This window comes from Aulonocara sp. 'chitande type north' Nkhata Bay, linkage group LG9 (assembly GCF_057382095.1).
Source record: "Aulonocara sp. 'chitande type north' Nkhata Bay isolate Kocher_YH1m ecotype deep benthic linkage group LG9, A_spYH_male_GT1.1, whole genome shotgun sequence".
Classification (NCBI taxonomy): Eukaryota; Metazoa; Chordata; class Actinopteri; order Cichliformes; family Cichlidae; genus Aulonocara; species Aulonocara sp. 'chitande type north' Nkhata Bay.
In genome coordinates this window covers 32,935,764-32,956,609 of record NC_141352.1, presented here as the reverse complement: position 1 = coordinate 32,956,609, position 20,846 = coordinate 32,935,764, and the positions used below count along the sequence as shown (strand labels likewise).

At 39.7% G+C, this 20,846-nt stretch overlaps 1 protein-coding gene across 2 annotated transcripts; it reads left to right on the top strand.

Annotated features, from left to right (window-relative positions):
• The first annotated feature begins 217 nt into the window (after positions 1-217).
• On the top strand, positions 218-19,928 carry LOC147322560 (protein NLRC3-like). 2 transcript variants are annotated; one of them, XM_086307040.1, is made up of 10 exons: positions 218-263; positions 2,704-2,841; positions 2,967-3,083; positions 6,188-6,266; positions 8,515-8,743; positions 8,900-10,700; positions 11,242-11,415; positions 13,178-13,351; positions 18,666-18,712; positions 18,885-19,928. In XM_086307040.1, the coding sequence occupies exons 2-10, from the start codon at positions 2,753-2,755 to the stop codon at positions 19,409-19,411; spliced, it is 3,237 nt and encodes a 1,078-aa protein (XP_086163166.1). In that variant the 5' UTR covers positions 218-263; positions 2,704-2,752; the 3' UTR covers positions 19,412-19,928. The 2 variants fall into 2 exon arrangements, with proteins under 2 accessions (XP_086163166.1, XP_086163167.1); XM_086307041.1 differs by lacking the exons at positions 218-263; positions 2,704-2,841; positions 2,967-3,083 and adding an exon at positions 4,689-5,415.
• The last annotated feature ends 918 nt before the right edge of the window (positions 19,929-20,846 follow it).

The following is a 20,846-nucleotide window of genomic DNA, read 5'->3' as shown; positions in this document are numbered from 1 at the left end:
TCAGTACTAAGCTATGTTGATTTTAACGCTGAGGTATTTTTCAGGGAACTTTACTGATAATTAGGAATTTGGAGAAAGACACAAAGTCACTTCATTATTTAAAAAAAGCTGAATCTGCTCAGTGAAAAACACATACTTGTCCTTACTTGTCCTGTTTTAAGTGGAGTCCCGCCTCTTTCTAGTAAGCAGCTCACCTGTGTTTCCGTGTTTAGTGTCCGGATGTGGAGTGGAGCTTGTTGTTGGTATTTGTGTTTGAAGAAACTGTAAGTTTGCTTTGTTTCCTCCTTTTAGAATTTGTCTTTAGGAACTTTAAGAGGAGAATGTGAATTGAGACATTTGTATTTACATAACATACAATAAATCAGATGTTTGATTTGAATTGGACTGTAAATCATACAAACTCCTGGGCTTGTGATAGTGTTTTCAGCTCTGTTAAATAACATGTTGTTACTGCTTCACAAAGATCAGGTGTGCTTCAAATTGAAACTCTACTGCATAGAGTTACTAGTTTTTCTAGTTTAAGCTTCCACTGAAAAGCGTTTCCTTCACTTAAAACACCACACATCACTTGAGGCAGCTTTGTTTCTCATGAATATATTAAAGGACAGAGGACAGAGCTTTTTGTGTTCTACTTGTGTTCTAGTTCCTCTCAATAAGCAGCTCACTTTGTGTTCTCAGTCCTTCTGTATCTAATATCTGCACATAACTCTTGAAGATTGACAGTTTTGCTTTGCTGTTTTAAATCCCAGGACCAGAAGCTTAGCTCTGAGATCCAGAAGGAGATCATGTCTATCTTAAAGGTTAAATCAGATTTAACACAAGTCTGATATTTAAGTTTGTTCTCCATAGAAGACAGAGGATAGAAAGGATTTATTTGAACTTTGAATCATATAAGGTTATTCCTGCAGACCACGAATAAAAATACGTTTTTAACATTTAAATGTCACAGTATATCTGAGTGAAAAATAAGTCAAGATTTGTTTCTTTAGCATGTCTATAACAACCTCAGTTGAGCAAAGATATCCTGCTTAACTAGAGCTGGCAGCCAGTGAGCAGATTTTTAGAGCCCAGATCTAAAAATGTGTAAGAGCAGTTGGTTCATAGACCCCTTGGCCTGAGGAACAGAATATGACAGGTAGTTACTTACTAGAGCAAGTACTACTGTACTGCATGACTTTTTTAAAGAAAAGCAAGAAGTTCTGTGTAATAGAGTAATGATTTTCTTGAATAACAACCCCAACAGTGCACATCACTGTGTGAACTTTACTCTGACTGAGTCTGAGCAGTTAGACAACATTTTTTTGGAGTGAACACATAAAGGTGTGGCTCACAGACACACAGAGTTAAATCCAGTCTGAAGCAAGACTCAAAGATCAGTTTGTACACAGACAGTAAAAAACTGCATTTACAGTCTGTCAAAAAGTGAGCACATCCCTCATATGTTTGTGAATATTTTGTTATATCTTTTCATGGGACAACATTGAACATATGATCCTTTAATACAATGTAAAGTACCCAATGTACACCTTGTATAATGGTGTAAATTTGTTGTCCCCTCAAAATAACTCAGCATACAGCCATTAATGTTTAAACTGTTGGCAAAAAAAGTGAGTACACTCGTGTGATTTCAGGATTCATGTATGGCATGTGTCAGCTCCATGGCAGTAAACACAGGACTGATCTGTTAATCATTTGAAACCAGAGTGATATTGCTGCCTCTGTCAGTCTGTGGAGAAGGCGGAGAGGAGCCGCTGCTCACTGACACACTAACTGCAGTTTGAGCTCGGCCGCTGTTCCACAGTAACTGCAGTTAGGTGGACACATCTTTTTGACCATAACCAGTTATAGTGTGAACAGCGGTTGGAGGTCGGGGGTCTTTATAATTACAGTGCAAGTGGATGTTTAGATGCAGTATAGAACTAAATTAAATCTGTTGGCTTCTGTCTGTTTAAAAATCCTTTGTTACAAATAGTGGACCTGCTTCAATAGAAGGTAATTATAACAATGGATTGGATTTATATAGCGCTTTTCAATGCCACTATTCATTCACTCTCACATTCACACACTGGTGGAGGCAAGCTACGGTTGTAGCCCCAGGGCAGCCCTGGGGCAGACTGACAGAAGCGAGGCTGCCATATTGCGCCATCGGCCCCTCTGGCCAACACCAGTAGGCGGTAGGGTAAAGTGTTTTTCCCAAGGACACCAACGACCAGGACAGAGAGCCCGGGGCTTGAACCGGCGACCTTCCGGTTACAGATGAGGAAGTACTGGAGAAAGAGCTCTAACTCTTAAACTCTTACTCTTCTCCTCCAATTGAAGTTAAAGCTACACAGTAAGAAAAACAACAACAACAACAACAACAACAAAAAAACCTCCTCTTGTTGTGAAAATCTGCCTCCACCTGTCTCCTTTCGTTTTCTGTCCACATTAACACACTTACAGAGACAGACTCACTTATTTTTCTTATTTACAGTGAATCAGTGTGTGTCAGTGAATGCTTCGTGTGTGCTTTGTCTCCATCTAGTGGACTGATAGTAGAAGTAGAGCAGCTAATGGCTTCCTCTGCCTCACACTGCTGTCTGACTGCATTCAGCAGACACTGAGATGAAGCAGAAAAGAAACACCTGATATTTGGACAGCACACATGATGGAAAGGAGGATTTCAGTTGATGTGCACATGAATGATTTGTGTTTCCTCTGCAGGTGAAGGTAGAAAGTGTATGTGAGCTGATGTGGACGTGAATTCAGCAGCATGGATCAGTGTGAGGACAGAGAGGAGGGAGTCCCTCCCTCTAAACCCACTCTGTTTGGGGAAAATGAGAGCCAGACCAAAGCTCAGAGGTGAGATGACCATCTCTAACAGTCCATAACTCTTCTCCAACTCACAGCTCAGCACTCACATCACTGCTCCATCATTATTTCCTTCGGGATGAATAAAGTATGATCAATCAATCAATTATTCCCAGGAAAAGACGGAAACGTGGGAGAAAACATAAACATGGAAAAGAACCCGATGCCACCTGTGTGTCATTAAAGAGCGACTCCATTCATTTTAAAGCCCAGCAGTTGTCTGCTGCAGAGAGGTGAGCTGTTAGTAACATGAACTCTTTGAGACCTGACTTAATTGATTGATGTTGTTGGATATTAACTGCATTGCAAACAGGTCATTCCCTCAATCTCATTTAAACTGTCTCTTAAAAACAAGCCTTTGGTTTTAAACAACTGAAAACCCACAATCAGTCATTTTAAATTAAACGAGTTCCAGCAGAAGATGTATACATTTCTCAGTAATAACTGTTTTGAAATTAACAGACAGTTGCTGCTCCATAGTTTATTAATTGATAGAGATCTAGAGTTTGATAGTTTGATAGAGAGAGAGATTATATACAGTGGGGAAAAAAAGTATTTAGTCAGCCACCAGTTGTGCAAGTTCTCCCACTGAAAATGTTGAGAGAGCCCTGTAATTTTCATCACCTTAACTATGAGAGACAAAATCCTGAAAATCACATGGTCTGATTTTTAAAGAATTTATTTGCAAATTATGGTGGAAAATAAGTATTTGGTCTGTTTGAACTCTTTATCAGTATAAAAGACACAACCTTAAACCTGGGTTTTCTGACCTTGCGTTTTGAGTTCCGGTGTTTTTGTTGCTTTGTATTATGAATTATGTATTAAGTGCTCTTTGTTAGTCTATAGTGATGGGATTTCTCGGCTCACTAAAAAGAGCCGGCTCTTTCGGCTCCGAACTGGCTCTTCAGGTTGTTTTGTTGCTTTAATTAGTTTATTATTAACAATAATATAAAAATATGCACAAAAGTAATAACTAATGTAAATAAATGGTTTTATTTATATATCTTTATATATAAATATATACATTGGCTCCTAGAGACAAAGCACACACAAACTCCAAAGCACATTTCTAGTGTTAACTGAACTTCAAAACAGAGCTACCTAGATCACTTAAATTACACAATTGAAAGCATGTGTGTATTGTTTGTGTATTTATACACAAGCACTCATATATATTCAAATAATTTAAAAAAATGTTTATTTACCTGTTACCACCACACACCAAATCAGGTCGTTGGTACTTCCTGGCTTGTGTAACCTCTAGATAACAAAAGCTCAGCACTGTGCCTAGCATCCTGGATATACTTTTATTTATTCACTCCACATAAAATGTAATAAATATTCATATAATACAAAAACCAACTATTCACAGTTCCACTTTTAACTATTTAAATTTTCAGCTTTTTCCTTTTAAACAAATTTAAAGTGAAACAACACAAAACACTGCAAACCACAACACAATTAAATATATATTAAAATATGAAAACATAAAGAAGATGCACATTCTCTGTCATATGGGCCTGCATGAATAAACTTTCTGAATCCTTTATCATCTGCAACTGAAAATAGTTGTGGATGATTACTATACCTTTGTAATATGACATTGTTGTCCCTGGCTCTCTTTCTCTGTCTCTCCCTCCTGCTCTCTCCCTGTGCTACTGCGTGTGGAACTACCGCCCCTCCCCCCTCTGCCCAGCGCAAAGCACAAGGCTTGCATGCGGAGTGAAGCGGAAAAAGGTGTGAGAAAGAGGGTGAGAGAAGGAAAAAAAAACCCACGGCTCGCAATAAGGAGCCGGCTCGCGTCGTTCACGTCAAAGCTCCGGCTCTAAGAGCCATTTTGTTCGCAACCAACACATCACTATTAGTCTATAGTTTATTTCTATAAGGTCTAGTTTCTTGTGGTCCCAGTTTAGTTCCCTGATTGTTTAGTAATTTCCCTCTGTGTAGCTGACCCCTGTGTCTCCCTCTGTGTCTAAGTTTATACAGTTATGTGAGTTCTTGTGCCTTGTGTCCACTCCTTATGTTCAGTGTTTCCCTCATCCTGTCGTGATTGTGCTCTCTCGTGCCCCTCCATGTTCTCTCTCACCTTCCAGTCCGTCTCTGTGTCCTCCCCATTTTGTCTTGTGTCTAAGTGCCCTCAGCCGTGTCTCCCAGCTGTTCCCTGTTGCCCTGTTCTCCTTCTGTATTTATTGTCTGTGCTCACCTCCATTTGTTGTAGCGTCGTCCCCTCACGCTGTGTGTCACCTCCATGCTCCCTGTGTTCCCAGTGTAGCCCCCTGCGTGTCTTGGGTTTTTGATTTGAGTTTCTTGTTTATAGCTCCTTGTGTTTAGTTTAGTACCAGTGTGTTTTTTCCAGCAATAATACTGCCATTTTGAGTTCATCCCTCCCCGCGTTTGAGTCCCTGCTTTTAGGTTCTATTTCCTTCCAGCCACGCAGTGAATCATGACACAAGCAGTCAGTCACACTCCAAACTCCACGATGGCCAAGACCAAAGTGCTGTCCAAGGACACCAGAAAAAAAAGTTGTAGACCTGCACCAGGTTTGGAAGACTGAATCTGCTATAGGTAAGCAGCTTGGTGTGAAGCAATCAACTGTGGGACCAATTATTAGAAAATGGAAGACATATAAACCCACTGATAATCTCCCTCGATCTGGGGCTCCACGCAAGATCTCACCATGTGGGGGTGAAATCACAAGAACAGGGAACAAAAATCCCAGAACCACACGGGTTCTGGAACGACCTGCAGAGAGCTAGGACCAAAGTAACAAAGGCTACCATCAGTAACATACTACGCCTCCAATTTCTTAAACTGCCGCGACATTCTACACTGCATTTCTGACATACAAAAAACACTGGAATCAATGGTACTCTTCTTGCTGTCTTTGACTGCTGAGGTTCTCTATAATATTTGGTAAAGATTTCATAATTTTATTGCATATTCTATGAGGATACTGAGCTGTTCATAATTATTAATAGTCATTTTTTGTTAACAGGATTTTTACAAAACCAGAAATCACTGTTCAGCTTTTGTTATCAGGGTTTGGATGTGCACAGTTATTGGAGTTGCATGTTGTTAATGTTCAGATAACAAGAGAATTATAAGATAAGAGAGCTGACATGATGTTTTTGTGTCAGACAAAGACATCATGTCATGTAAAATAACCTCATAATTCACGTATTATTAAGTGAGAGGTTTATTTTTTTGTTTTTGTTTTTTGTTGTTTTGGGTTTTTTTTTAAAATTTCATATTCTTTTTAGTGCAGAGGACCAGCAGGTTGCATTTTAGGTTATAATGTTTTGTTGTATTATTCTGATTCTTTATGATGTCTCCACAGAGTGGACCAGAAAAGCTCAGAGGTTCCCAGTGGTCAGTCTTCCCAGAAGCATCAGACACACCTGGACTCTATATTTATGGTGTGTACATGTGCAACAACTACTTTTACATTCTGTTGACAGACATATTCTTGCTGGGTTCTGGCTCAGAGGGTAGAGCGAGCTGAACAGAATGCTGTGGTCAGATTTTTGCCTCCACTACAAATACATCGGCAAATATCTAGCATCTAGTATTTTAGAAAAAACAACAACAACAAAACAGTTTATTTAAGAAGCGCCTTTCAAGAATCGAGTACACCTTACAAGCAGTTAAATAACAGACAGTATGGCTACTCTTTCAAGAAGAAGAGAACATACTACATAATGCTACATAGTATTTGGTAGTATTGCAGTGAATACTGCATAACATTAATCAGAAAAGGCAGGTTTAAAAAGATGTCTTAAGGCCTAAGGTGTCTTAAAGCTACTTTAAATATAGGGAGAAAACCAATGTTGTGAAAGTGGCATGGAAGAAAGTTCCAGTGCACACTCAGCTGAAAATACTGGAGGGTAATTTGAGCAGATGGGAAAATAACAGTAGCAGAGGAGGATGATGTCAGAGTACGGGAAGGAGTGGAGCTGTGCAGAAGATGTGATATGGAGGTGTGACTTTATGGAGATACTTTGAAATAAGAAGCAGAATCTAAAATCAATGTGATATTTCACAGGAAGGCAGTGAAATGGTTGAAGAGCAGTAGTAATGCGTTCTATTAATGACACAAGCAGCTGAATTTTGCACCAGCTGAAGTCTATGGAGATATTTGTGTGGAAACTGTTGAGAAATCAGTTTTACCCTGGTTCTTTTTTATTCCTCGAGCATCCAGAGACAGCACCGGAACTCAGTAGTCATTTTCACAAAACCTTTATTCATCTTTATTCATCTTCATTTAAGCATGCATCTTCTAGAAGGGGAGATGTGCAAGGCCGGTGTCCCTCTGCAAATCTTCACTCCTTTGTCTGTGAAACACAGACCCCCATGGTGTACTGCAAACTCTGTGTTTGTGTGTGTATGCACGAGCACCTGAGTGCCTGTGTGTGCGCGTACCGTGTGCATGTAGGTGTGGGTGCGTCGTAACAGTCAAAACACTGTGTGTGTCTCTGTGTACGTGACTTCCTGTCGGTCATAAAAGTAATCTCCTCACCTAAGCTACACCACATTCCTCTACACAACATAGAAAACAGAGTTAACATATTACAAACACTGAGACTCCCACTCTGCATCCACTGGACCATTGGCCTCTTGTTGTCTTACATTTACATTTAAGGTGGAGAGTCTCCTGCAAACCTACTTCTAAGTTTATAACAATTATGAGTTTTTATTAAAGGTACAAGCATCAGCATCCGCAATCCCCAACTGTAGCTTCCTGTCTCCTTTTATGACAGCAGACCCCCAGTGTCAATAAATTCCTTTCCCTCTAAACAATTACACACACTCACAAGCCTACAGCTAAGCCAAACTGAAACACACAGACAAATCCTTCCTTATTCCTCTGATCTAAACAAATTTAACACATCATATTCTAATAATTGTTTTCTTGTACTCACATAATCTAGAAAGGATAAAATTATAATAATCCATATGGAATATTACCTAGAGCAAGAATAGCAGTAGTGTTATCAATGAGAAATGATAACTAATATTATGTAGCTGGAAATATGATCACCAAGTAATAATACTGATAAGTATTTCAAAGTGTAGGGCACTATCAAGAGAAACATCTAGGCTCCTCAGCTCTGAATAACAATGTATGGACATACAATGTACTATATGGACTACCTGCCACATGCTGTGGGATCGTAAAAATTATAGTACTGAAAAGGGCATGAAGGTATTACACTGCGCAGCGCAATAAAACTGAGGTGGAAAATTTCAGGTGGCTGAAAGATACTATTATAGTTGAGAAAAGAGCTCTACTGTTCGTTTCACCAGATCTGATAAATGTTCCATAATATCCAGATTTAGCTGCAGATAGAGAATCCTTATAGTTGTGTGTGTGAGAGACATGTTCTTATGAAGAACATGAGACATAACTTGTTAACTTGACATGTTTACACAACATTTATCTTTAACAACAATATAAAGGGATAGATATATGGAAAATATTCTGACAAAATGTGGATTTTACCTTTTCCCACTTCTTTTAGATAACCAGGGTTTGAATTTCATTGAGGGATTGTGTATATTGAGCCTAATTAAACAGATTTCCAGAAACACACCTCCTTCTATGTTCTTTGTTTTTCTCCTGTGTGAGAAAGGTTTTGGGGTATTTCATAAAATATTCTGTTCCAGATGCTGGAGGACAAAATAATCTCTTTTGTGAAGAACGAGCTGAAGAAGATCCAGACAGGTCTGAGTCCAGATGACCTACAATGTTTTAAGAGTCAATGTGAGGATGAGGCTGTATTACAGAGTGTGGATGAAGAACAGAGTACGAGCAGCAGAGAAGCATTTGTGATGATTACAGTGGACTTCCTGAAGAGAATGAAGCAGAATAAGTTCGCTGAGTGTTTGCTGAGAGGTGAGAATTATTCTCTAAATAAAAAAACATTCTGAAAAAAAGTGCTAAAACATTCAACAATATTTCAAGTAACACAAAAATACATTCAAAATATGTACACTTGATAAATCCTTGATTTGTGTGTGTGTGTGTGTGTGTGTGTGTTGGGTCCTTAAGGAACCTGCACTCGGAACTTCCAGTGGCATCAACATGAATTTAAATCTAACATGAAGAAGAAGTTTCAGTGTGTGTTTGAGGGGATCGCTAAAGCAGGAGACCAAACCCTTCTGAATCAGATCTACACAGAGCTCTACATCACAGAGGGACGGACTGTAGATGTCAGCGATGAACATGAGGTCAGACAGATTGAAACAACATCCAGTAAACCAGACAGTCTAGAAGCAATAATCAGACAAGAAGACATCTTTAAAGACTCACGTGAAAGACATAAACCAATCAGAACAGTGCTGACAAAGGGAGTGGCTGGCATAGGGAAAACTGTCTTAACACAGAAATACACCCTCGACTGGGCTGAAGACAAAGCCAACCAGCACATCCAGTTCATATTTCCATTCACTTTCAGAGAGCTGAATGTGCTGAAAGAGAAAAAGTTCAGCTTGGTGGAACTTGTTCATCACTTCTTTACTGAAACCAAAGAAGCAGGAATCTACAGCTTTGAAGACTTCCAGGTTGTGTTCATCTTTGATGGTCTGGATGAGTGTCGACTTCCTCTGGACTTCCAAAAAACTACAATCCTAACTGACCCTAGAAAGTCCTCCTCAGTGGATGTGCTGCTGATAAACCTCATCAGGGGGAAACTGCTTCCCTCTGCTCGTCTCTGGATAACCACACGACCTGCAGCAGCCAATCAGATCCCTCATAAATGTCTTGGCAGGGTAACAGAGGTCAGAGGGTTCACTGACCCACAGAAGGTGGAGTACTTCAGGAAGAGATTCACAGATAAGAAGCAGATCAGCACCATCATCTCCCACATTAAGACCTCACGAAGCCTTCACATCATGTGCCACATTCCAGTCTTCTGCTGGATCACTGCTACAGTTCTGGAGGATGTGCTGAAAACCAGAGAGGGAGGGCAGCTGCCCAAGACCCTGACTGAGATGTACATCCACTTCCTGGTGGTTCAGGCCAAAGTGAAGAAGGTCAAGTATGAAGGAGGAGCTGAGACAGATCCACACTGGAGTCCAGAGAGCAGGAAGATGATTGTGTCTCTGGGAAAACTGGCTTTTGATCACTTGCAGAAAGGAAACATGATCTTCTATGAATCAGACCTGATAGAGTGTGGCATCGATATCAGAGCAGCCTCGGTGTACTCAGGAGTGTTCACACAAATCTTTAAAGAGGAGAGAGGACTTTACCAGAACAAGGTGTTCTGCTTCATCCATCTGAGTGTTCAGGAGTTTCTGGCTGCTCTTCATGTCCATCTGACCGTCATCAACTCTGGAGTCAATCTGCTGGTAGAACAAGTAATTACATCCCAGATGTGTGAAAGAAGAGAAGAATCTGCAGGGAGACACTTCTACCAGAGTGCTGTGGACAAGACCTTGCAGAGTCCAAATGGACACCTGGACTTGTTCCTCCGCTTCCTCCTGGGTCTTTCACTGCAGACCAATCAGACTCTCCTACGAGGCCTTCTGACAGAGACACGAAGTAACAAACAGGAAACAGTTCAGTACATCAAGAAGAAGCTCAGTGAGAATCTGTCTGCCGAGAAAAGCATCAATCTGTTCCACTGTTTGAATGAACTGAATGATCATTCTCTAGTGGAAGAGATCCAACAGTCGTTGAGATCAGGAAGACTTTCCACAGAAAAACTGTCTCCTGCTCAGTGGTCAGCTCTGGTCTTCATCTTACTGTCATCAGAAAAAGATCTGGATGTGTTTGACCTGAAGAAATACTCTGCTTCAGAGGAGGCTCTTCAGAGAATGCTGCCAGTGGTCAAAGCCTCCAACAAAGCTCTGTATGTATGCATCTATATACACGTTTATTGTTGAAATGTTTATGCAACTATGGTCTATTGCATCTGGAAGTCTTAGGATTTCTGAAATATTTGTGGAATTAACCCTTATCAAAGTGGACCCAGAGCTTTTCTTTAACTCTTCAAAAACTAATATAAATGAAAAGAAAATGATAAAAATCCCTGCAGTGAGCTAAAGCACCTTGTTTCCAACAGATGATGAATGGTGGTTTCATCGGGGGTTCAGTATGTGATAATTAATAATTATTTTGAACTGTATCAGGCAACAGCAATCACTGGTATTCTAATTTAGAAAGTATGCCTGTGTCAGTGGTTATTGATCTATAATCAGTAAAAGTACTAGCTCTCTACTTGCTTAACGGATACAGAGGTGTAACTGTGCTTTTTCAAACCTAATTCTATTTTTTTTATGCTTGATCTACGAGTTGTATTGTTATTTATGAAGCAGAGTCAGACATTTTTTTTCTGGTGGTAAGTTAAAAATAAGTTATTTAATTTCATCACAAATTAAATTGGTTTGCAGATTGTTTGGCTGTAACCTCACAGACAGAAGCTGTGAAGCTCTGCGTTCAGTTCTCAGCTCCCTGTCTTCTAGTTTGGGAGAACTAGACCTGAGTAACAATGACCTGCAGGACTCAGGAGTAAAGCTTCTGTCTGCTGGATTAAAGAATCCAAGCTGTTCACTGAAAACTCTCAGGTGAGGATTAAAGCTTTTTTCATTAATTTAGGTTTATGATCTGGATTATAGTATTGATCAAACAACAACATTGTCGAATTCAAAATTTAGCTGTTATTCATATTTATGTTAGCCTCTGATTTACTAATTCATTTATTCTTTTTCATAACATTAAAAAAATTGAGTATGAACCTGTGTGTATAACATGCTTTTTAGCGCCAGTCTGTTGAGAGATTTCAGATATTTTGGATTCATAACATATCAATTTATTTTCATTGTTACAAATTGTTTCATACAGGATTGCAGCAAATGTACTTCAAACCTTTTATTTAGGGGTTTGATTTATTTGTGTTAACCCTTACACCCTGGTGAAATAGTTTCTGGATGAATACATGATGAGAATTTTCCACATCTCCTCATCTATCCTTTTTGACTTCCTTAAATTAAATAAATAAATAAATAAATAAATAAATAATACAAAAATAACTTTGGAAACCTAAATAAACTAAATAAATCAATAAAATGCCACTTGGATGAGTGACGAAATGTTTCTCCCACAAAACGCTACGTCCAGATGAACAGAATCAACTTTTGGAGATTTACTTTCCTGTATGATTGAGAATGCATCAAGAAGAGTAAAGTGTTGTTTTGTGTAGCTTAAACCTTTCAGCTCAATTAATTTCAAACTTTTACATAGTGACTCATATTATACTGTGATCTATATCTGCTTTTGAGAGCACAGTTTCAAATTAAATTCTTAGTATATCACTACCACTATAGTCTCTGTTTCTCCAGTTGTGTCACTGCTGCTGTACTGCTCAGTGTCAAATGTTTTGTTATTCATCTGCCTCTTTCAACACTACTAGGTACATTACTGTCCTGAAAATATTCCTGGAAAAGTAGGAAGTGTAGCCTAAAACAGAAACTTCTTATAAACCACCAATTCAATTTTCCCTGTTCTGTGACACAACCTCCAAGTAGAAAAAAATGTAATAAATAAAAAAAACCCTCTGGTTATTGGTTATCTGTATCTGGTTATCTATCTCCAGTGACTATAGTATTTCCGGGGCCGGCGCAGGTGACACAACAACAAATTTGAAACTGCAACATTGACTTAATTGAGGTCTCTGGGGAAAACCTGATCAAAAAACTTGATCATCTGAATGCTTTGGCAATAATTTTGCACCAGATGACCTTTTTGATGAAAAACCTCTTTATATATCCAGGCTTGGGACCAGTAATACATTACAATGGTGCCAAGGACAGCAGAGTTGTGGCTGGTTCTTTCTTTCATCTGACCAATAGTGCTAAAATGAAAACATTTTCTCTCAGAGTGATGTTGAAAAAATGGTTTGAGCATTTGTTACTTTGAAGTTGACTTTGACTGTAGTCATTATTTTCTAAATGCTCCCACAGAAGTTTTCAATTGCTCCAAATTACTGTGGTGAGATTACAGAGACAGAGGCAATGAAAGAGAGATCATATTCTCCTATAATATCTTCTATTAAGTGGTTTCCTTTTAAATTCAGAGTTTAATTAAAACAATTTTCTCACAAAATCCTGAATGATCAGACCATAAAGAAAGCATAATAACATATTCACTTTTAGAGTGCAAGGTTACTTGTGGTTCTTAGTGTTCCCAAGAAGAGATTTAGGTAATTAAACTTGAAACAATAGTTCTATTAGGTCAAATGGATGTCCCTGAATTTGGAAATAAGAAAAACAATAAAACAATCCTTGTATGCAGTATTCACAGATGGATTTTTTTTTTGCCTGTCTACAGTCTATCAGGCTGTCTGATCACAGAGGAAGGCTGTAGGTCGCTGGCCTCAGCTCTGAGCTCAAACCCCTCCCATCTGAGAGAGCTGGACCTGAGCTACAACCATCCAGGAGGCTCAGGAGTGGAGCTGCTATCGGCTGGACTGAAAGATCCACGCTGGAGACTGGACACTCTCAGGTAGGGGAATAATGTCTGATAGAGGAGGAAGAGCTGTAAACTTTAAATAATTTAATTCTTTAATCTGTGTTTGTTTCATGCAGATGTTACATTAACACACACACACAGAGGAAACCTATATCTATTACACCAAGTGTTTCTTCTTCTTTCACCTCTTTTCACTCTCTGCAGCTAATCATGAGGTGTTATTAAGCTCTTGGTTTCTTCCAATGTGTTTCTTTTCATCCATCTTCCTCTCCTCACCCTAACTGGTTGTGGCAACCCTTTTTTTGGATCTGCCAGAGGTTTCTTCAAAGCAAGTTTTTTTTTTTTGTTTTTTTTTTTTGGCTGTACCGTTTGGTAATTTAGCAATCAGAATTATTGTCTGATGGCCAAAAGGATGCTATTTTTTCAAGTGGATCATTATGGTTTGCCATATTGGTCCACTTGATTGGTCTTTATTATAAATTAAATTAAATTAAATTAAATTTCATTACAAACTGGACATACATGACTGAGGGATAGGAGAGGGAGAAAGAAAGGGAGAGAAAGAAAAACAGAGGTAAAGATGGACAATGAGAAAAGACAAGAAATCCAGTGGATATCCTGTTGAAAGTGGAAAAAAAGAAAACAAGTAAAAAGAGAATACCACAGTAGGGGTAGGAATACCACACCAACAACCTCAATAAGTCTAAGTAACTGTAAATAATAAATATCGAATGTTAGTGTGCAGCACACAAGACTGACAGTGCACAATATGCTTTGAGGTAGCAGCCAAGGTAGATAGTTTGTGTCTGTGAACATCCATGTGTACACCTGTGTGCATGAGCGCACTTGTATTCAAAAGGTTTCTCAATGTAACAATCTACTAGAGAGTGTGGGGAGCCATAGCCCTGCCCTGCATGCCTGTTTCAGGGTATGAAGCAGGCATGCAGCAGATCCAGTTCCCTGACATCCAGAGGCCCCCCAGAGCACGAGAGCCCAAGAAGGACCATTGGAGGGGCAACCATGCCACCAAAAGAGCTGAGGAGCACCGGACACTAAGTACCACAAACACACCGATGGCTAAGTAAATCAGCCACCAGCAGGTGGCTGCCAGAAAGCAGAAGGTGTCAGCGCGGCCCCTACCGAAAACCCTCAATATGTTAGGAGGTGGGCACCAGCGCCAAAGGTGGGGTGGAGTACAAAGACCATCCTCTGGACGCCCTATAGCATGCCCACTCCCAAGGCCCTATATGTATATGTTATGAGGCCCCAAATGGGGGCCCAGCCCTTTAGTAAACTTTTCAAATGCAGGTTTGACAGCAGAAATGAGAGAGATCTGTGATGTCTGGGGCATTCCTCAACTCTCCTAACGGCCTGCAAGCAAAAAAGTCATATAAATGCTGATAATTTATTTCTGAGTAATTTTTCATGTACATAAACATGTATGTTAATAAAAGTGCCTGTGTGAGATTTGGGACACAGCTTTGACTAAGAACTTTCTTTTTGTTCATACTTTATGGCTTTAAAAAAAATATCGAGATATATATCGTTTATCGCCATCCAGCTAAAGAATATCGAGATATGAATTTTAGGCGATATCGCCCAGCCCTACTCTGAGCCCTTCTTGAATAACTCTTCACCATGACAGACTGGAACAGCGGCCGCTGCAGCCTTCTGTCTATCTATCGTTTCCCTCTTTGCTAACTTGTGAACAAAACCCTCCTCAACATGGGGCAGCAACTCATCCCTGATTCAGAGTGGGCTTTCCACCATTTTCTGTCTGAGGACTAGGGATGGGTATCGTTTAGGTTTTATCTGATACCGGTGCCAAACCGGTACTTTTGAAACGGTGCCGGTGCTTAAACGGTGCTCAAACCGGTGCTTAAAGAATGGAGAACACAAACTTTGTCCACAAACCTCTCATGTTCAGCTGTTTTTTTGTAAAAAGATAACAATGTTAGCCTTTTCCGCAGCTATGGGGCATATATGGTATGACTCTTGGCTGGAAGCAGTGCTTAAACAATGGAAAAAACACAAACTTTGTCCAAAAACCTCTCATGTTTAACTGTTTTCTACTTTTTCTTTGGTCATTTTAGCCTCTTTGGCCAGGGTGAAGGGAGTATCTGCCATCAAACAAGAAGACAGCCGCATGTAGCTATGATGATGTTTGCTAGTTCACCTTACATGCATTAATGTAATAACGTGGTTAGCCTACTCAACGTAAATTATACACGAACAACATTAAGCTACTCGCCCAGAGAAGAACGGCTGCTGCTGCCATCATCATCCGTCATCATTTCTGCTACACTGGCAGGGCTAGGGGCCAGGACTCTACTCTTCAGGTTTTTGGGGGATTGTTGCTAACTCCGGGTCCGATAACAGGCACCACACCCGCAGTAGATGTGCACGGCTCTTGCAGCAAGCTATCAAATACGGCGCATTTCTCGGCTTTTAAAAAAAAAAAACACTATGCGTCGCCAGCTGTTTCATCGGATTTGAGGTGTTACTTCCTTTGACAGTATCATAGTATCACCTTAAAGCACTTGTTGCAGGCTGCCGAGTTTGCATATTTTGCTGTGAAGTACAGCCAGACTTTTGACCGCTTCGCCTTGGGCATTTTTAATCTGTAGCTCTGCTCTAAAAGAACGTACGTACCTGGACCCGCCTACTATCCTCAGAAACGTAAAACGATTGGCTAGAATTCAAAGTGTATGACATCTCAGGGAAAAAAAGCACCGAAATAAAGCACCGAAATGTGCGTTGCTTTTCGGTCTGGTTACTACCGTTTATGTCAGAACCGGTGCCATCATGGCACCGGATACTGGTACCCATCCCTACTGAGGACCATGGCTAAAGATTTAGAAGTGGTGATTCTTATTTCTGCCACTCCACTCAGCTGTGATTTACTCCAGTGAGAGCTGGCGGCTCCACTATCTAATGGCTGTCCAAGCCCGACAGCTTCATGGTGATCACAGAGAGGGACATGCAATGTCCCGCTTGAGAGGCCCCAACCACGACACACAATAATGTCATGAAAGGATATTTTTAAAAGGGCTATGCAACATGCCCAATAACTTTTCATTCTGATGATCTACAGAGTCATTTGAGAACAAAACAAATTTCACTGCTCAAAAACTTCACTATCTATAGTGCAGACAGTGTGGATCCTCTAAACTAAGTTTGTGGGATACGATCTTTAAAGAAATGAAGATCAAACTGTCATTGTTTGTATTTGCTTACACAGCATGTCTTGAAGAATTAGCTGGAGTCATCAGCAACAGCAGAGAGCAGTCATATCTCAAGTCTAATAACAACAGACAGGAAAAGATCAATAAAGAAACAACTTCCCCAAACCAAAACACAAATGAAACAATAAGAAAAACAGGTTGAGCTAAAGTATATTTAAAGTTCATCCTGATTAATATAAATGTCACTGATAGTTACAAATATATTGGAAATCCAAAATACATACTACTCAGCTGATGTCTTTCTGTCCAACAGTTCCTTTTCTAGACTTGCAGGAGTTTGATGTAATCTGGGGAGTGATGGTCCAAGCCCCAAAGACAGTAAGAAGCAAGCAGAGGAACAAAGCATTAAAATAAATACAGGGGTTAGAGTTTATGTTGTAAAAATTCATATGGATTGAAAACAAGCCCTGCTCCTAATGGCTGCACTTTCCAAAAACGCTTAGTCTGGGCTTTTATCTAGTAGCTGCTGACTTTTCTTTTTCAAACAATCAACAGAAAATTTCACTGAGAGATATTTGTGTATAAGGTTTTTAAAGCTGTGGTGTTAATTTTTAAGTAACATGGGCCGAGGGGCAGCTGCAACGCTAGGCTAACACTTGCTAACTAGCAAGTTGATAAACCTGGTGCTAAACTTAGAGAAGGCACAAAAACAATTTGAATGAGTGTAAACATTTACTCACCAAATCAGTGTAAAGAATTGCAACAATAATCCCTTGAGCTGAAGCTTCTCCAGCTGAACCCAGGTTTGCTCAACATATTCTGGGAAAAAAAAAAACCTAAGTGCCATGAACATGTGGACTGACAGGAAGAAAGTGACATGTCATTGTCAAACCATATCATTTTGTCCTTCTGCGCTGAGAAGCAAAATTTCCAGCTTACTATATTTTTCCTAAGTTAAGACAACTTAAATAAACTGGGTTGATCTGCTTTTTGAATTTAAAGTACTGGCAACTTACTGAAATGCGGTCAGCTACTTAGCGCTTAGTGCTGTTTGCGTTAATCTGGTGGTGGTCAGAGGGCCCGGTCGCGCCTGTGTCCGGCAGCCTCGCCTCTGTCAGTGCGCCCCAGGGCAGCTGTGGCTACAGTGTAGCTTACCATCACCAGTGTGTGAATGTGTGTGTGAATGGGTGAATGACTGAATGTAGTGTAAAGCGCTTTGGGGTCCTATGGACTAGAAAAGCGCTATACAAATGCAGGCCATTTAATCTCATTAAAATGACGTTAACGCCATAACCGCATTAACTCTGTTGGCTCATTAACGCGCCAGCGCCGTGCAGCCCCAAGCACGGGCGATCTTCATTAACTCGCTAACAGAGATTTGCTGCGTTAATACGGTTATGGCATTACTGTCATTTTAATGAGATTAACGCTGACAGCACTACTTCATAGTGATTCTAATATTAAAAAAAATGAACAGGTAGAAAAGTTTTTTTTGAGTCTAACAGAGCTAAAGTTCTGTTAGCAGAACTTGTCCTGGATGTAGTGTGTATTTCATCATCACACTTGTGTCCTTTTGTGCGATTAAAAATAAAAGTAATATTTATACCTCTACTATAAACCATTGCAACAAGAAAAACTGATTGTAGCACAGTTTGGTTGAAGACAAATGCATTTTTTTTTTAAATAATCACCCTGCGTCAAAACAACAAGCATTCAGTACAGTTACATATTAAACAGTAAATTACAGATTCCCAATGTGTGCCTTTTCTTGTTTTGTATATATTTCTCCAGTTTGGTGTTTATGCCTGCTGTCTACTATTAATAGTACTTGGAGGACTTGAAGCGAGCTCACCCATGATTTTGTTTTACATGTACAATCTCAATAAAGACACCAAAGACAGGGAGGTGTCCTTTCCAGCTAAACAATAATGAAGGTCACTGTTTGAATCAGTCATATTTCTTTCAATACAGTGATGTGCTGACAGGTCCAGGATCAGTCCAAATCATCAGCAGTTTGATCCACCTATGGACTGAAGTGCATTTGTGAAAATGTTGAACTGTTCTTTTATCAGTGTCTAACAGTATGTGTATGAAAGCCATGTAATGTCCATGTGTGCATGCTGAAAGAGACTGTGCTGGTCTGACTCCCCTCCTCCTTTCAGGGTGGAGCCTGCTGGAGTCCAGTGGTTGAGACCAGGTCTGAGGAAGTGTAAGTGTGTTTTTAATGTGATTCATGAAAACAAAGCAGCACACATTCAACCATCTTCAAACTGTCACATCACTCATTCACATCTCTGATGTCAGGAGGCATCAAAGTGTCAATCAGTGAACAGATGATGGATCAATAACTGCAGCTGGATTGTGTTTGTTCTCTCCACCAGATTCCTGTCAACCCACAATTGACACAAACACAGTACACAGAAACCTCAAACTGTCTGACAACAACAGGAAGGTGACATGTGTGATGGAGGTTCAGTCGTATCCTGATCACCCACACAGATTTGATGTTCATCAGCTGCTGTGTAGAGATGGTCTGACTGATCGCGGTTACTGGGAGGTCGAGTGGAAAGGAGAGGTTTGGATGACAGTGAGTTACAGAAGAATAAAAAGGAAAGGAGTCAGCAATGACTGTTTGTTTGGAGAGAATGATCATTCCTGGAGGTTGTACTGCACTAACGATGGTCCTATTTATGTTTGTCACGATACCAAATTCGTATCCACCACCACCTCCTCCTCCTCCGTCTCTAACAGAATTGCAGTGTACGTGGACTTTCCTGCTGGCACTCTGTCCTTCTACAGAGTCTCCTCTGACACTCTGATCCATCTCCACACCTTCAACACCACATTCACTGAACCTCTTTATCCTGGATTAAAAGTCTTTATGGGTGCCTCAGTGTGTCTGTGCTGAGTTGAGTGTAAAGAGTGTCCTCCTGTTAGAGAAACACTGACTGTTGAACAGATAGTTCAGTCTGTACATGTCTGTCTCTTTCACTCAGAAACATGTTTTCAGATTCATGGATTCAGTTGATGTTTTAAACTGTTCTAAATGATTTCTTGTAAATTTCTTCCTCTTCAGTCATTTAAAGATGTAAGATACTATTATTCCAGGATCCATATGTTTTTTTTCTGCCTTGGTTTTTGGTTAGTTGTGTTTTTCTGAAGCTCAGTTCACAACCAGCTCCTCTGCATTTTCATTAAAATGAATCCAAATGTTTGATTTCTCTTTCTTAATGGGGTTTTTCCAAAGTCTCCACATGCTCTTACTGTTTCACTCATTGTTGGAATCTCATAATTTGAAAATGTTTTGTATAAGCTGAAAATATTGGCTCAATAATTTTAAATGCAGTTATAACCAGAATATCATTGTTTTGAGGGATCATAATGGATATGGCTTATCTAATAAACAGCAAAGGCTTCAATCCTGATTTGAAAGTAGTCTTGTGTTTTTCCAATGTTGAACAAGAACATGGTGCAGGATGTTGGTACCAGCTTGGTTATCAAACACATGAAATATGTGTGTATCGCACTGCATATGTTGTGTATCACTTTAGTTTGTATGAAATATGAAAACTATCACAAAGTGTCCTGGTGAAGAATCTGCTGGAATTTGAGGATGGATATTTTTTTTTTTTTAGAAGCTGTTTCATTCATATGATTTTAAAAAGTGCTGCATCAAAAACAGAGAAAGTGAAGACAGATGTGTTTGTGTGCTCAAAGGAAAATCACAGCAAAAAGCCTTGTGATGGAATTAGGCATTTTCTGTTCTGAAGCCGTCTAGTGGTTGTTTTGTGTATATTATTATTCCAGATCTAGCCAGGGGCCGTTTCACCTGTGTTAATCTGTTGCCATCACAAGTTGTAAGTAATATTGTATGTTATCATTGAAACAGGTTCAAATCAAATTTGAATGGGTATATAACCTAAGCTAATTAAAGTTGATTTATGCAGGAAATATGGCTGAATATGAAACTTGATCCTGTTATTCATAGGTACACGTCACTGTGACACGATAGGCTTCATGCTTCTGCTGGTGGCTGTGCAGCACTCATTTAACAAAGTAGAACACACAAAGATTTAGCTAAAGATGCTGAGCTGGAATATGTGGCTGTAGAAATACAGATCATTGAGGAAGTTTACACCAGAATAAACTAATATAGTTCTTGTAAAAGGTCCCAACTTCAATCTTTGGAAAGTCTGGAAGATAAAGGAAATGAGAAAACAAGAAGATGTGGAGACTTTATTGCTCACAGCTCACTCCGGGGAGGAAAAAAATGTGTTTCAGAAAATACTATTTCTACCTTATGATTACAGACATGAAACTGTTTCAGCTTCTCAAAAATTCAT

What these genes read in the sequence shown, in the direction of transcription:
- LOC147322560 (XM_086307040.1), top strand. Translation starts at nt 2,753, where the DNA reads ATGGATCAGTGTGAGGACAGAGAGGAGGGAGTCCCTCCCTCTAAACCC. An exon ending in CGCTGAGTGTTTGCTGAGAG is followed by an intron (nt 8,744 to 8,899) that starts GTGAGAATTATT and finishes TGGGTCCTTAAG; the next exon opens with GAACCTGCACTCGGAACTTC. An exon ending in AAAGCCTCCAACAAAGCTCT is followed by an intron (nt 10,701 to 11,241) that starts GTATGTATGCAT and finishes ATTGGTTTGCAG; the next exon opens with ATTGTTTGGCTGTAACCTCA.